The sequence below is a fragment of the Carcharodon carcharias genome, chromosome 15 (assembly GCF_017639515.1).
Source record: "Carcharodon carcharias isolate sCarCar2 chromosome 15, sCarCar2.pri, whole genome shotgun sequence".
NCBI classification, from domain to species: Eukaryota; Metazoa; Chordata; class Chondrichthyes; order Lamniformes; family Lamnidae; genus Carcharodon; species Carcharodon carcharias.
This window is the reverse complement of record NC_054481.1, coordinates 25524238-25541609: the sequence shown is the minus strand read 5'-3', so window position 1 is coordinate 25541609 and position 17372 is coordinate 25524238. Positions and strand designations below refer to the sequence as shown.

The window sequence follows — 17372 nt, the reverse complement described above, 5'->3', positions numbered from 1 at the left end:
GAATAAATCAAGGTACCAGAAGATTTGATTCCTGGTCTGTACAGAGTTGGTTAATCCAAATCTTTTTGTTGATGGCAAGCTACCAATCCTAAAAATCCCTTGTCACTATGTGAAGAAGAGCAGGGAATTCTCTGGGTATCCTGGCCAACATCCCTCCAAAAGAAAAACTCAATGCACTTGCCATTCATCTCATTCCTGTCTGTGGGATTATGCTGTGCTGCAGTGTGACACTGTGCCTCCAGAAGAGCAATCACTGCACTGAAAGCACACTGATCATGTGAAGTATTCTTGAGACATTTAAAAGTGTGATGAGTGGCTTTGAGAGTTCTTCCTGCTCAACTCAAAGGCTAAGAGAAATCTGTTCGTGTGTCATTCAAGGCTTGGCATAAAATATCCTATAATTGAGAATCAGTTCCTGTAGCTTTGCATCTAATGTGGAGATTGGGCAGACCTGTTAAGATAAAACAATGGAAATCAATAAAAATGCCTTAGAGTTGATTGAAACTGCAGTCTTATGGTTTGCATTTGGAAACAAGTGTATATTGCTTATTGTAACTGCTGAGAGATTTCTAGGATCGTACAGCACAAGAATCTTTTAGAGAGCTAACCAATTAGTCTTCCAGCCCTGCTGTCTTTCAATAGCCCTGCAGATTTTTCCCCTTCAAGTATTTATTCAATTCCCTTTTTGCAAGTTAATATTGAATTTGCTTCCACAATTCTTTCAGGCAATGCTTTCTAGATCATTATAACTCACTGCTTAAAGTTCTTTGAGGAAGCTACACAAAATTAGTCCCACTACTCCTCTTTTCCCCATTTTTCTGCAGATTTTCCCTTAAGTATTTGTCCAGTTTTTTAAAAAAATTATTATCGAATCTGTTTCCACTGACCTTTCAGGCAGGCAGCGCATTCCTGATAATGACTTTCAACAATTTTACAAAAAAAAGCATTTTCATCTCCCCACTGGCTTTTCTGCCAATTAACTTAAATCTATGCCCTCTGGTTACCAACCAATTTGTCAGTGAAAAAGGCTTCTCCCTACCTGCTCTCTCAAAAATGCGTCTTCAAATCTCCTCTTAACTGTCTCTACTCTAAGGAGAACATTCCCAACTTCTCCAGTTTAAACTCTGTTATCGATGGTACCACCTTGTTACGCCCCACTGCACCTTCTTAAAGACCTTGGCACCCTTTCTAAACTTTGCTCAGAAATGAACACACTACTCTGGCTGAAACATAGTAAGTGTTTTATAAAGGTTTGCTTCTAACCTTACATTCTGCCTTTTTGAACTTCAGGCACCCTGATGATCCTGAAGTCTGCTTGCAGCAACAACCCCAGTTACATTGACCGTCTCATCTCTGTCTTCATGCGTTCCCTACAGAAGATGGTGAGAGATCATCTGAACCCACAGACGACCCCAGGGGCCTCTGAAACCAATACAGGTAATGACATTACTTTCAATATTATTTCACCCTCTGAGGCTGGGAAGGAAATCTGAAAGTCATTTTGTTGTGATGCTATTGCAATAAAACTAAATACATTGCTTCGAAGAATGGGAGCGAGCATCATTCAGCTTCGGAATCAACCGTAGTCTACTGCCTGTTCCAGCAGCTCAATTTGATCTGTAGGCCAATGTAATTTTTGTACAGTGGTATGAAGATATGAGAAAAATGGAGATGATTATAAACATTTTATATTTCACAATGCCTTGCACAATGTTTTCATTGATGGTTTGTCGGCAATGAGTTTTATATTAAATTGATGTACTGCCCAAGAATGCTTTGGAAATGTTTGCTATTGGTCTGCAGGCTATAAAATAGATCTCAACTGGCACCTTACATATTTTCATAATTTGAGTTCATCCCTTTATATTTCTGGTGTCAGGGTGATATCTGTGCAGCAAAAGGGACATGGTGTGTTTATTGCCCGAGTTCCCAGAATAACTTTCATTTCTCCTGAGCACTCATTACACAAAGAGATGTCTCGAGGCACCTTAGCAAATGTATAGTGGATTAGAAAATGAACATGGAACTGGGTGGGTGGTGGTGTATGGGAGAAGATTAGATTCAACAAGCAGCTAATCGGAAAGTGTCTTGAAGAGATTTATCGAAGGGGTGAAGTTGCTAAGGGGAGGTAGGAGGGATGATGGCTGAACGAGCAGCCGCTGGTTGTGGAGCTAGGATATTAAAAAATAATTGGGTGTCTGAGCACCAGAGGGTCTACACCTTGAATATGGGGCTCAAGGAGGTTGGCTGAGCAATCAAATATTGGCCAGAACCTCCCCTGTTTTCTTTCAAGTGGGTTCTTGTGTGTCCACCTGAGACAGCAGGTGGGACATTGGTTTAACATCTCATCTGAAAGATGGCACCTTCAACAGTGCAGCACTCCTTTAGTACTGGAAAGTCAACTGCTCGAGTCCAGGGTGGGACTTGAACCCACAACTTTCTGACTCAAGGCAAGTGCATTACCCATTGACTAATTTTGACTTTATTGCTGCCTCCCTGGCAGTGTTTGGCTAATGAAGCTGCTGAGGCAGAGGCTTTGTGGCCCCCAATTGCCATTGCAGATAGTATTGATGTCAGGCAAGAATGGGATTGACGGCAAATGTGGTAGCTTCTTTGCCCACCATTGCCTGAATGAACCTCTTGATGCTCATTGAGATAATGCATGGAGATTGACCTTTTAAGTGAAGTGCTGTCAGGTGGGCTGCCCTCTGGAACTGTAGCCTAGCATGAAGCAGTACCCTTAATGGGAGAGAAGAAATTTTGGGGGTGGAGAGGAACATGAAAGAAGGATGATTAGCAGCGTAGGATGAGTTGACCATTGGGGAGCTAATGTTTGTAAAGATGAAAGTTAGATGAATACCATTTACGCTGCCTTATCAGTTCTGGAACAAGGTACTTAAGAGTTTCAAACATGTTTGCCAGAGGATTAATGTGCCTGAAGCAAACTCCAGTAATTTATCAGCCATAAGTGTTAATTAAATTGTGGTTATTGCAGAGGCAGTCTATCATGTTGTAAAGATAGTGAAATTTCAACATGTATTCAAATCTAGATTTAATGTTATACTAATTGACAATGCACTTTTCAAAACACTTTACATAGATGCCTATCTTTCCTCCTCATCACTTTTGAGAGGCACCAAGCCTCAAGTGTTCAACATTTCTAACAGCCTCAAGTTTGAAGTCCTGAACCGTTGCCTGTTGGTGTATTTGAGATTGGGAGAGTAACAGATGCAAGTGGAACATTTCTTTTTTGCCAAAGCATTGCTGTAGTTGCAGACTCTATTCTGTAGTAATTAACGTGACCCTCCAGTTAAGTGTTGTACTCTGCAAAGTCATATTGCTGTGAATTATAAATATCTGTGAATTCTAGGATGGGTGGTGGATGATGTATGTGGTTCCTGAAAATAAAGGAATGCAAAGAAACCACAAATGAAGTAGGTTCTTTTGATACCCAGACTAAAGAAATTATAGCTCCCTTGTAGGCTGCAGTATAGCAGAATAAATAATGATCTAAACAGCAATCTGTTATAAGGATCTGCAAGAGAAATTATGTAAATTCTTAATTATCACAATAGGAGCATCATTTTGTTAGAAGCAAGTAGAATAGTGAAATGAGCATCATCTCTTGCCTGGAGTCAATGCAGGGAACAAGGACAGAGAGATGGCAGTGTAATCATTTTGTATCTAAATTTTACTAAGCAATTGGGGATGATATCGGGTTAGGCATTCCCAGTGTTTAGTGGCTACAGGTAATATTGTCAATGACTTCTGTTTTGAATATTGTAAATTTGAATCATATAAAATTAATAGCTTTTCGAATGCTTATTATTCAGGCTATGCACTTGGCACTTCAGGCCTGAAACCAAACACTCCTTGATGCATGCAGGCAATCTCAAGAGCCTCAACTGAAGCTTGATGAATGTCTTTTCTCATTCTTGGCCTTTATCACCCTGACTTCATTATCAAGCCCGACAGCTGGGATGAAAGTCTGCCCACCTGCTAATAAGCACATTGATTGTCATTTTGACAAGCTGTAACTTCTAGGGCCCATTGAGGCCAAGGGAGGTATGCGGGCACTCAGGTGCTGGGTAGGACTTGGTTGATCTTTGATTTTCATTATAATTTGTTAACCATGGCTAAATAAGTTGCATCTCGCCTTTGAGTCAGAAGGTTTTTGGATTCAAGTCCCACTACGGGACATGAGTACAGAAATCAGGGTTGACACTCCAGTGCAGTGCTGAAGGAGTGTTGCACTTTTGGTGGTGCCATCTCTAACATGAGATGTTAAACCAAAGCCTCTTCTGTCTCCTTGGGTGGATATAAAAGATCTCATGACGCTATTTTGAAGAAGAGCAAGAGCGTTATCCTCGGTGGCCTGGACTATATCTATCCCTTAATGGACATCACAAAAGCAGATTATCTAGTCATTATCACATTGCTATTTGTGGGAGCTTGCTGTGCTCACATTGGTTGCAGTGTTTTCTACATTACAACAGTGACTACACATCGAAAAGTACTTAATTGGCTGTAAACTGCTTTGGGACATTTTGTGGTTGTGAAAGGTGCTATAGAAATGCTTGACTTGTAGCTATTTGCATTGATCTCCAATTTAATTTAGTAGCAATATGGGATTTTTATTAACCTGCACAATTATAATCCCAATAAATACTGCAAGCAATGTTTTACATTTAGTGCTCCCACTCTTTTTATTGTATTTTAACGATTGGCTTCAGATTTTGAAGTGTTTTTGATGAGAATTAAAAAAAATGTTTCATGATGCTTGAAATTGCGATGTGCTAATAGTGGAAATAATCTTTAATATTTCAGAATTCTTTAGTTGTGTGTAAATCATGCATCATAATGAGGTTTATCGATGTGAAAGGCTCAAGTCTTGAGTGGATCAAAGCAAACAAAATCTTTTCCCACTGAAGGCACAGGGTGGTGATCCCATTATGAGGAATTTCATTAATTGACTTGGCATGTTTAAAAGATAGCTCCTTTTACGTGGGGCCCTTGTGCTTCCAAAAATAAAGCAATCTTACTTAGCAGCTGCTAATCTGTTTCTTGGTCAAAAGTGGGAAAATGTCTAAACAGAAATTTAATCTACAGAGTGCTAATTTGCTCATTGCATCATTACCATATACTGTAATTATCAAAGCAGCCCCAACCTCGAAGCAACTGAAAAGTAACCTTGTAGCATGTTTTAATGTCAGCACTTTTTTGTCCACATTGAGCCCCTCGAGGACGTTCTCACTGTCTGAATTATTTTCTGTCTTTGATTTGTTTCTTTCACTCTACTTGCAAGATTCTGAGATGTCATAGTCTCACTGTGTCCAAGCTCTGTAGCCTCCTTCAGCCCTACAAACCTTCCTCAAATGCCGCATTCCACTCTTTCACTTTGTCTCACCATTAATGACCATGCCTCAAACCATCTAGAGGATTTTCCCCTCTCAATGTTGCTGCCTCTTGACTTCCATCTACTCCTCTACCTTCTTTAAAACCCACCTCATTGACCAAGCTACAGGTCAGCCCCCAATACCTGCTGCTTTTTCTCGGGAGTCCACCCTTGTTTAAATATATCTCTGCTGTACCATCAAAAGACTCTGAACTAAATTATAAAGTATGCAACAGAGTGACTGACTTCACAGCAAACTGGACTTATCTACCTTTGTAAGATGATCTTGTTACAACAGTGAGTACAATTCAAAAGTATTTCAGTGGCCATAGCACACTTTGGGATGTCTGGTGGATGTGAAAGGTGCCATGTTAATTTCAAGCCTGCCTTTTTTAAATCTCTTGCAGAAGGTATTTGCTCTACTTAATTTTATTACAGTCAGGAGTCAGATTTGGCACCTGAGTACAGAGTTACACTGCCGTTTTTGCCTTAATATGCATCTCTTCACATCAACATTAAAATGACAGTGCAATTGAAGTTTAATCTAGGCAGTAGATGATTTAATTGATGTATATAAAATTAAGAGGGACCTAGATAGAGTGGATAGGAATGAACCTATTTCCATGTTCAGCGAGGCCCATAACTAGGGGGCATATGTTTAAAGTAATTGGTAAAATTATTCGAGGGGAGCAGAGGAGTAATTTTTTCATCCAAAGCGTGGTAAGGTGTGGAATTCATTGCCTGAAAGAATGGTAGAAGCAGAAACCCTCTTCACATTTGGCAAAAAAAAAGCACTTGGTCCATTACCTCAAGTGCATCTCCAAGAGCTGGAAGGTGAGATTAGGCTGGATGGCTCTTTTTTGGCTGGCATGCAAATGATGGAACAAATGGCTGCCTCCTGTGCTGTAAATCTTTCCATGCTTCTGTAATTTCGTGACAAAGGGCAATTACCATGCCACTAGGTGGTGCTCTATGCAGAAGTCTTGTTTATATTTAAATATTTGAAAATACATGCATGCCCCTCTTCAATGAAGCATAGTTTCTGGAATTATGAATTTCTGAAATTGGAATAAAATACTACAAAGGCCAGATAGTTATCCTGCTATGCAATTTAAAGTGGCATCTGTCTCTTGCTAGTGTACTGTACCTTGGAGCCTGTTGCACTGCTTTTTCTGAATTGTTTTAACAAGGGAGAAATAAATGTCTCTTTTTCAGTCACTGTTGAGCTGATCATGTTAAGTCTGGAGCTTGTGAAAACACGCCTTGCTGTAATGAGCATGGAAATGAGGAAGAATTTCATTCAAGTCATCTTGACCTCTCTCATTGAGAAATCACCCGATGCTAAGATTCTAAGAGCTGTGGTGAAAATAGTTGAGGAGTGGGTGAAGAATAATTCTCCCATGGCAGTAAATCAGGTGAGAATGTTTACCAGTAAATAGGTAATACGTAGCTAAAGTCACAGTTGGTGTGGTTGAGTACAAGAATTTACTTTGTGATTTGCAAAATGTAATTTCATAAGTTCTGCAAAATACATATCTCATAAATAGTATAAACTGGAATTCAACTAAATGTTTGAATCTGTGTAGCATTTATTAATCTTTGTCATTTGAATAATGTAAAACTCTAATAATAGCTAATGGCAGCAAGCACTTAAAATCTAATATGCAGTCAACTGGCCAGTTTTTGTCACTCATACTTCTTTTGTTAAAAAGATTTTAATTTGTGTTCATTGTATTTGTATAGTTTCAGCACTGAACAACCTAGGCAAAAAGCACTTTTATGTCCATTTAGTCATTTGTACCAAAAGAGGCATTGGTTTAGGCATTTGCTTCAAGCAAAACGTAAGTTTTTTTCCCTAGTTTTCTCCCTTTTTTGTTTGCAAGGTGACACTAAGGGCACTGCCAACCTTCTGACACCTTGAACAAGTGATTGTTCTTAGTGTGTGAGCCTAGAAGCTGGTCACCTATTCACTATTGCAGTGGAGCCCAATACTCTGCTCGCCTTATTTCCCACAGGCCCATGCTTTCTAGCGTGGATCCTTGGAAAGCGATGAGAAGGAAACTTTCCTAAGGCTGGAAAAGCTGAAACCAGCAATGTCCCCACTTCTTATTCAGCACAGCCAGGGTTGTTCATGTGGTTCAGCACCACACTGTGTGACTAATTTACAAGCCATAATAATCTAAGTGCAGAGCATCCATAGACTGTGTTATTCCCTTCTTACTCATTCTTGACCCAAACATAAATCATCACTGGTTTTATTGCTGTGCACATGGGAAATCAATACAGGATCATTATCGTTTGCAAATTAACTGTTACAACATATTTTGTACGTTAATAGTGTAAATGGATTCTATTCTAGCATGAATAATTAAATGGACAAGAGTAAAATTTGCAATATTAAGTCATCATTTGTGATCTAAACATTGTCTTTTGGCAAGTGATTCTGGTTTATTAGGATTTGACTTTTCCTTAATTATGTGCGATGAAACTTACACTCTTTAAAGCGGAAATAATTTCGGACTGGGGGAAGCGGGGGGCATGGTGGTGGGGGGAGAAAAGAAACCAATTAATTCTGCATCACGCTGCTGACTCCTGCACTATATTCCCATCTAGAAATAACAACAGGCATTTATGTAATGCATTTAAGCTTGTAAAGGCACTTAATGGGTTGGGTTGGATTGGAGAAAAAGTCAGCAATGGGATGGATAATGAAGCATCGTGGAGAGAGTCAGGAAAGGGAGCTGAAAGCTTGGTTGTAAGGATAGATTTTGAGCAAGTTTTTTAAAGATGGCAAGGCAGAAGAGTTTGGAAAGGACTGGCCAGTGCTGATGGGGGAGTGGGGGTCTGCACAAAAAGGGCCAGTGCTAAAGGAAGTGGGAGGGAATGTTGGGCTGTAGATTACCAAGATCGAAATGGGAGAGGTGAGGTGCAAATTTTAGATTCTTTGCATTGGTGCACAGTGTAAGTCATCGAGGACAGGACTGTTGGAACTTGATGCAGACCAGGATCTTTGCAGTTGTTTCAAATATTGGAGTCCGTGGAGAATGAAAGGCTGATGAGCAGGGCGCTAGAGAAGTTGATGTCTAGAGATGGTAAAAGGACAGATGAGAGTTTTAGTGGTGCTAATGGCAAGGTAAGGACAGAGACTGGTGATTTTGTGGAGGTGGAAGTAAGCAGTCTTGATGTAGAATTTGAAGTGTAGTGCTGTCTGGGTCAAATCTGTGTACTTGCACTTTTTTTTAAACAGTTTTTGACATCAATTAATTTTTAATCTGAAAAGAGAGCTAATGTGAACAGTAAATGTGCCAACATTAAGGATGTAAAGGTATTCAAGAGGGTACAGAAAAGATTTGAGAGTGGTCCCAGGGATGAGGAATTTCAGTTACCAGGATAAATTGGAGAAGCTGGGGTTGTTCATCTTGGAGAAGAGAAGATTTGATGGAGGTGTTCAAAATTATGAGGGTATTGGACAGAGTAGATGGAGAAAAACTGTTCCCATTGGTGGAAGGATTGAGAACAGAGGACATCAATTTAAGGTGATTGGCAAAAGAAGCAATAGCGACATGGGGAAAAGCTTGTTTTTTAAGGCAGTAAGTGGTCAGGATTTTGAATGCACTGCCTGAGAGTGTGGTGGAGGCAGACTCGAGAGACTTTCAAAAGGGAATTTGATATTTATCTGAAGAGAAATTTGCAGGGCTGGGGAAAAGGCGGGGGAGTGGGACAAAGCGAGTTGCTGCCTGAGAGCTGGCATGGACACGAATGGACTCCTTCCGTGCTGTAACCATTCTATGATTCTATGAACATTAAAACGTCCTCAAATAATACATAGCTGTTGAATATTCTTAAACTTGTCATTTTGCACCAGACTGCAGTTATACAGCATCCGGCTCAAAGCCGAAGTGATGTGCAGCTGCCTCTTGGTGGCACACTGGTGTCTTTTATTGGTGGTGCAGACTACTGAGAGCTCTCTGATCCACCTGACTGCTGAATCATAGGAGCATTGGAAACCACTTCACATTAATGCAATGCTCTGCTTATTAAATTCTGGGCTCTCTGTGTTAAGTGGTTTAGAACAGTGGGCAGTTATTTCGTTATGAGCTTTACGCTTATCAATTTCCTTTTTCAAATTATATTCCTATGCCTCCCATTCCCCATACCAGGTGTAGTAATGTGCTGTCACAGACTATCAGCTGGTACTGAATATGATTTTAAAAAAAAATCAACTGAGAGCAAGTTTGGCTGACAATCAATGCTAGATTTGAATTCAGGTTCAGCGGTGACCTGCTCTGTTGCTAAGGTTGTTATGTTTGACACTGGTTAATGTTTTCGTGCCCTCCTGCCTGTCTCTGGTCTCTGGTTTGTTTTCAGTGATGTGTTTATTACCATTCCTATTTCTCCAAGTGAAGCATTTGGAATCTGCTGTGTTGGGTGGTGGGGTGGGGGAGGCGGTGCCAAGAACAAAAGAATGGCAGAATAAATCATTTCTCTATTCTGTGCAGACACCTACGCTGCGAGAGAAGTCCATTTTGCTGGTTAAAATGATGACCTACATTGAAAAACGCTTTCCAGATGACCTTGAATTAAATGCCCAGTTCCTGGACCTTGTTAACTATGTCTATAGGTAATTGTAGTAATTAATCAAAAATTACATTTCATTAGTTTGCACACTTCTGACTTTGCACCATGCTCTCGAGAGGCCAGTGTAATTTATATTCTATTTGAAAATGCAGTATGACTTAGTTTTTGTCTGTATTTTAATTTGTGTTAAACACAAGAATAATTTGCAGATCAGATGCAGCTATTTGCATGAAACCCAAGGTTAACTATGTGAGCTAGCATCTAGTATATAACTTTATAGAATCAGACTAGTTTATACATCTCTTTTTTAGTTAGACTTGGCTGTGGTGGGAATGTAGATTTATTTTTCAACCCACCTTGAATCTTGATGAAAAGAAACCTTATTTTATAAATGATAATTCACTGTTCAAAGTGTACAACCTGACAGCATGTTTCCAGATGTGTTGCATTGCATTTTATTTTATATGTTGATTAACATGGAGCCTAGGAGGAGGATCTGTTAACTAAAATATTCCCATATCTCTTAGATGATGCATTTTATGACCTGAATCACTGTTAAAAGTGGTTTGACTTTGAAATCTTTTTTTAAATCCCATGTTTCCCACAGAATAAACAGACAATTTATCTTGGCATAGATAATATGGGAACAAAAGAATTAATTAAAAGAGTAGGTTCAAAGCTCAAGAAAGGGAATAGTGTGCAGATAAATTCCAAGCGGGACATCGTTTTTGATTCATTGATTGCTCATCTCCCCCACCTAGTTCACTCTTCCCCTCTTGCCCTCACTCACCCTTCTGCACCGCTGTCTTGACCTTGCTCCCCATCTCCTGTCACCGTCAACCTGGTCCCTATCTTGCAACCCTTGACCCTCTTCTGCCCACCGCTGCCTTCGACCCTTCCCTCTCTCCTGCCTCATTCTTGTTTGTACCCCTCTCCTTTGGGCTTCTCTATTCCTTGTCCTCATTTTAATTTTTAGTTCTAAGTTTTGACCAATCTGTGCTTACTTATCACTGGTTTGGTTGGAATCCTGTCTGTGGTCGCTTCATATTTCTTCATTGCTTTATCGATACTGGTGTTTGTATTCCATATGCTTCTTCTTATTTGCTGCTTGCCACTTAGTCTCTCGTGCTGTTTTGCTGTTATTTCTATTTTCTGAGTAATGACTCTCAGCCTCGCTGCTGCTTTCAGTGGTCTGATTATCAGTTCTTTCTGTTTGTTCTTATTGAGGAAGAATTAGTTTCACATCGATGCAATCAAAGCTTATCCAGGTTTCTTAGCAAAAAAATGAAACAACAGTATAATTACTATTTTGAGGACTGGAGTGACAATACAAAGGTTGAATGCAAAGAGCATCTCAACTTGAGATGAATATATTGCCCTTCGAAGAGGTTGCAGCACAGATTCAGCAGAATATTGGGGCTTAATGAGTTGAAGTATGAGGGCAGATTGCGCATACTTGGCATGTATTCTATTGAGTTTAGAGGGGTGATCTAAGTGAGGGCATAAAAATGAGAAAAGGATTCAATATGATAGATGCAAAGAAACAATTCCCTCTGTGGAAGAATCCAGGGCAAAATTAGAGCCAGCCTATTTAGGAGTGAAATTGGCAAGCAAGTTTTATATATACAGGATAGTTTAGGCTGTGGATGTTGGGAGTCAGCTAATTTTTTCAAGATTGAGGTTGATCACTTTTTATTAAGTAAAGGTATCTAGGATAATGGAACAAAGATGGGTAAATAAAGTAGAGATACAGAGCAGCAATGATCTGATTGAATGATGGAATAGTCTCAAGGGGTTGAATAACCTCTTCCTATTCCTATGCTTTGGAAATAGATACCTTTTTCCTCTGAATCAAACTATTCAGTATCAAAGTATTTAGAGGTCTATTGGGGGGAAAAGCAGGGAAATAGGACTAATTGGCTCAGCTGAAGAGCTGGAATGGGTTTAATGGGCCGAATGACAATCTCCTGTACTATTCCATGATTCTAATTAAAATGCTATTTAACTGGCACAGATTGATGTATCTTTATTGCTGTTTGACTGTTCTTAATTACTCTGCACTCGTTGACTAGTGTAATTTTGTGGCCCAATGCAGGGATGAAAACCTCTCTGGCAGTGAGCTTACTGCGAAGCTAGAGCCAGCATTCTTGGCGGGATTGCGGTGTTGCCAACCCCACATTCGGGCCAAATTCTTCGAAGTTTTCGATAACTCCATGAGGCGCCGGGTGTATGATCGGCTACTGTACATTACCTGCTCCCAAAATTGGGAGGCCATGGGTAGCCATTTCTGGATCAAACAGTGTATAGAGGTGAGGGAAGAGTGGCTGTCACACTATCTGTTTATTATTTTCACAGATTTCCAGAGGGGGTGTTTAAATTGCACCAAATAATTTAGAAACGTGAAATATTGCAGGAGAGAGACAGATACAGAAAAACTGCTAAGAAATTGAATTAAATGCATTCTTCTTCCAGACTTGGGAGATGCAGAAATCAAGAAATCTGTTTAGTTATTTTCTATGTTAAAACCGGGGGTTCTGTTGTACATTACTACAGTCAGTTTGGTGACTAAATGAAGAGCAAAATAAAAAATCACCAAGGTATACAATCCATTTTTTGATGTGAAAATGAAATAACCCCATTTAACAAATTACTATATTTCAGTATAAAGTTCTTTGTATGTTTTTGTGTGATTTTTTTTCTCGTGTAGGGTCTCTGGAATTCCATGAAGTTGGAGAAGTGAGCTGATGTATTGCATAAATTGTAAGAGACCATAAATTGTAAGAGACCTTTTGCAAAATGTGGCAGATCCCCCAACTTCAGAGCTTCAGGGAATACACACAAAAAAACTCTAAAACTTACAACCTTCCAGAGCATTAAAGCTGTTGTGCTTTCTCTGCCATTTTAGCACAGAGTAAACTGTTACCCTTCAGGTTTTTGATTATAACCAGCACCTCTTGCTGGAAAACTGTTAGCATCTCACTTTATAATCTATGCACTTACACTAAAATTATTAGTATTATAATTTGAAGTATCAGGTTTAAAATTGTTTAAGGGTTAAGATTAAGATTACAGAGAGGGCAGAATATTATCCTCGGTGTGCAGGCGCGAAAAACACCAAGCGTAAAAGGACGCGCGATGACATCAGGTGTGTGTCCCGACATCATCGCACACTCAAGCACTATTTCGTCGGCGTGCGCCCACCAATAACTAAAAGGCCTATTCAGGCCATTAACAAGCTAATTAAATTCAGATTGACACAGCCCATCCAACCTTACAGTTGGCGGGCAGGCAAAAAGGCCAAGTGGCCTTTACGTTTTTTTTTGAAACCTCATCCACGAACGGGATGAGATTTCCTAAAGCAAATAAACATTAAATAAAAACTTAATTTTGGAATTAAAAACATACCCCAGCTCATGTGACAGAGTCTGTACCTCAGGGAGATTGAAGCGCTCGCAATCCACACAGGGTGGGCCTTAATTGGCCCGTCCACGTGAAATCGCTGTGCAGAGCCGATCGCAGGTGGCATTCAGCTGCCCGACCGCCCCTGCCGAACACCCCTGCCAAGGGCAAAATCCTGCCCAGAATGTGCAATATAGAAACAGCCCATTTGAACAATATCTGGTCTGTGCTGGTGTTTGTGCTCCACATGAGCCTCTTGCCACCTTACTTCATCTAATCCAGGGGTGGGCGGATGTTCTGGTTGGAGGGCCACACCTAGGTGTGGAAATGATATGGGGGTGGGGGGGAGATGGGGGCGCCACCATAAATGTTCAAGAAACGAACAATTATAGAAAAGATAAATTTTTGTGCAACATAAAACGTTTATTCTGATAATTATATGATCATACGATACATACAAAATCAGGCGTACCCTCTCTATCATGCCCTCTTGACTTAATGTTAGCAATGCAGTTGGCCATCCTTCTTTGCAATGACATTAAAGACTGTTGTCGCTCTTTTTCTTCTCCATAGATACAGCCTGACCTGCTGAGTACTTCCAGAATTTTGTTTTTATTTCAGATTTCCCATGTCTGCAGTATTTTGCTTTTGTCTGGCCAATATAAACGCTGCTTTACTGTGATCAACATTATGGTATTGCAAGAACCACCGGGGGTTTGGCGGGGGGGAGTTTTTTTAAAAAAAAGAGAAAGAAAATGTGGAGAGACCAAAAGGCATCTCAGAGACAGTCAGCACATCTTGTGGGCAGTGCAGTGATCTGTATCATCTCCCTAACTCTGATTCCTAGAGCTGGGATTTAACAATCTCATAGCACATTTTAAAAGAGGTGCTACCAAGTACATCTGTAATTTGTTCCACACATGTTAGGGAAATGTTCTTAATTTTCAATTTTGTCAAAACACAAACCCTAACCTAAAACCCCACACTCTTCACCTTATATTGTATTCATCATCATCCTTCTAGAAAATCTAAACCTTAGCTGCACCTCTGGCAGGAGCAGAAGATGCTTTTTCAATTTTAATTTTCAGAAGTGCATAAACAACTAATCACTGAGATGCCCATCTCAAAATGTTAAACCAAGATTGTTTGTGGAGACCTTCAACCCATATGCATCTTCGGATTGGCAGCAGGTAGCAGCATTTATATTTCAATCCCTTGACCGCCAGCAGAATCCTAGATTAAGATTTTGCTGGCTCTATAAATCTGTTACCTTCAATTAGTTTCTTCTGATTACTGACCCTTCTGCCACCAGAAACAGATTCTCCTTATTTATTAATACCCTTCATGATTTTGAACATCCCTATCTCCAGAAATATTTTTTAAGGCAGAATTAGATAGATTCTTGATTGACAAGGAAGTCAAAGGGTATAGGGGCAGACAGGAAAGTGGATTTGAGGCCACAATCAGATCAGCCATGATCTTATCAAATGGCAGAGTAGGCTTGAGGGGCCAAATGGCCTACTCCTGCTCCTAATTTGTACATATTAAATCTACCCTTAACTTTCTCTGCTCTAAGGAGAACAACCCCAACTTGTGTCTCCATTTAACTAAATCCACATCCATGGTACCATTATAAATGTGGATATAGAAATTTATAATGTAAAAGTTGACAGGACATAGGCAAAGATGCAAGATTTTTTAATATATTATAAATATATAACTTCTAGTGAGTAAAGGCACTCTTCAGTGGCATTACTATGCCAATGCAGACCTGAATGTCCCAGGCTCGAATCCTTGACTGCTAGCATTCAAAGAACCAGACCGCTGCAAGGATCAGCCCCTTCAATGAGGAAGTGAGAAAAATGGGGCAACGAAACTATATAAGAGTTGACTTAGCTTTTAATACTCCATGAAAAGTCAAGTGTGATATAATTTGAAGTTTTGAAATTACAGTCTTGCAAAACCATAAATCAAATAAAAACTGCAGTAATTGAAAAGTAATCTGAAGGATGCACTTACCTTGTACTGCTCCTTCACATGCGCTCACTTGGTTTAATATGTTAGCTGCACCCTCCAAGAAAAGCTCGCCTCTGGCCTCCGATCAATGGCCAACTCCAATTTGGCTGGGAGTACATCCCTTGAAGTTCTCCAGGATCTGCATTTTACACTCTCAATTCCTGATGTCGATCACCCAGGCACCAAGAGCATGTGCGCTTTGGTTGCATTGCGTTCATTGGCACCTATTGCATACTTTTCCCAATGCAGAGCCATGGGCTGGATTAGAAGCTCCCGCAGACCAGATCGGATCTAATTGCATCAATATACCTTCTACTCCTTTCTCCCTAATGTCTATCTGGTGTTCTCTTAAATGCATCTGTATTATTCATCTCATCCATTCTTTGTGGTACTGAGTTCCATATTCCAACCACTTTCTGGGTGAGGATGTTTCTCCTGAATTCACTTTTGGATCTAATGAGCATTTTATATTTATGACCCCTACTTTTAGGCTCCCTCACAAGTGGAAGCAAATTTATGTCTACCTAATCAAACTCAAGGCCTCAATCGGGTCACCCACTGTCTTCTGACATTTGTATTTAAATAACAAAGAAAATTTTCAGTTTAAAACTTAATGTCCCTATGTAAGAAATTTAGGATGGATAGCATTTTCTCATATCTCTGCTTCTTACCACCACCACCCCCCACCCCCCCGCCCGCTCCAGGTATCATCCTAGTATTACTCCATGGGCACAGCCAGCTCCCTGATAGTGGCCCAGATGGACATTTTTAGTGAGTGTGCTTAGTGAATGCCAGCAAGATATTTGACTGTCCAAGCTGAATCCAGTTTTGGAATACACTTTCCAAGTAACCGACATGCTCCGTATAGGTCAGTTCTGCACTGGAAGTGCATTGGGGTGTATTTATCCACTGGGACTTTAGGACAAGTGGTCTCAGTTAGAATGATCAAAGTCCATTCAGAATCTTGCCCACAGAAGTACAATTAAATGGCTTACATAGGGACATTAAGTTTTAAATTGCAAATTTTCTTTGCTTGTTGTTTAAATACCAATGTCATAAGATGGAGGGGGGTGACCTGATAGAGGTCTTGGGTTTGATTAGGTAGACGTAAATATGTTGTTTCCACTTAAGGGAGGTTTGTTCCTATTTATCCTTGCCCAATTAACATAGAAGAATTAATGAATCTTGTACTTGGGGAGATGAATTAATATCACTACATGCAGTCTTTAACCCTGTGATCCAGTTATTTCAGTTGTATGTGTTATTTAGGTACTCTAACATTGTTGGGCTCATTAACTTCACTATGTGAGTTCCCCCATTGATGTTGACTATGTTTACAATTTAACAATGTGTCTTTTCTGTGGAAGAATTAGTAATGATGATGTGTTGGCCTAAAATATTTCTTATATTGCTGAGACCTGCATGTACATCGTTTTTGATTATTGCACTTCCTTTTGTTTTTCTATTTTCCCCTCCCCCAGCTGTTACTTGCGGTGTGTGAAAAAAATACAACCATTGGCACCAACTGCCAAGGTGCCATGCTGCCATCCATCACCAATGTTATTAATCTGGCTGATAGCCATGACCGTGCAGCCTTTGCCATGGTAACACATGTGAAACAAGAGCCCAGAGAGAGGGAGAACAGCGAGAGCAAGGAGGAGGTGATTTGCTTTACATGTTTAATTTTATTGTGTTGACATGTGTAGGCCAACAAATTTTGGTAAACAGCTACATGTGACTTACAACACGAATCTGTCTGTGCCAGTTGTTGCCAAGATGAATGTTACAGTGCATTTGCAGAGCAGAAACAGGCCATTTGGCTAATTGTCCATGCTGGTGTTAATGCACCACTCGAGCCTCCTGCCACCCCTCTTCATCTCAGCCTATCAGCATATCCTTCTATTACTTTCTCTCTCATGGGCTTGTCTAGCATTCCTCTAAGTGCATATATATTATTTGCCTCAACCAATCATGTATAGTGAGT

At 40.1% G+C, this 17372-nt stretch overlaps 1 protein-coding gene across 2 annotated transcripts in view; it reads left to right on the top strand.

The window, feature by feature from the left end:
- LOC121288057 (transformation/transcription domain-associated protein) overlaps positions 1–17372 on the top strand; it is a 211960-nt gene that overhangs the window by 115328 nt on the left and 79260 nt on the right. For both annotated transcript variants that reach the window (XM_041206337.1, XM_041206336.1), the window contains exons 46-50: positions 1291–1437; positions 6611–6810; positions 9895–10016; positions 12069–12282; positions 16870–17049. In XM_041206337.1, the coding sequence (XP_041062271.1) occupies positions 1291–1437; positions 6611–6810; positions 9895–10016; positions 12069–12282; positions 16870–17049 (863 nt within the window). The remainder of the gene's footprint in view (positions 1–1290; positions 1438–6610; positions 6811–9894; positions 10017–12068; positions 12283–16869; positions 17050–17372) is intronic.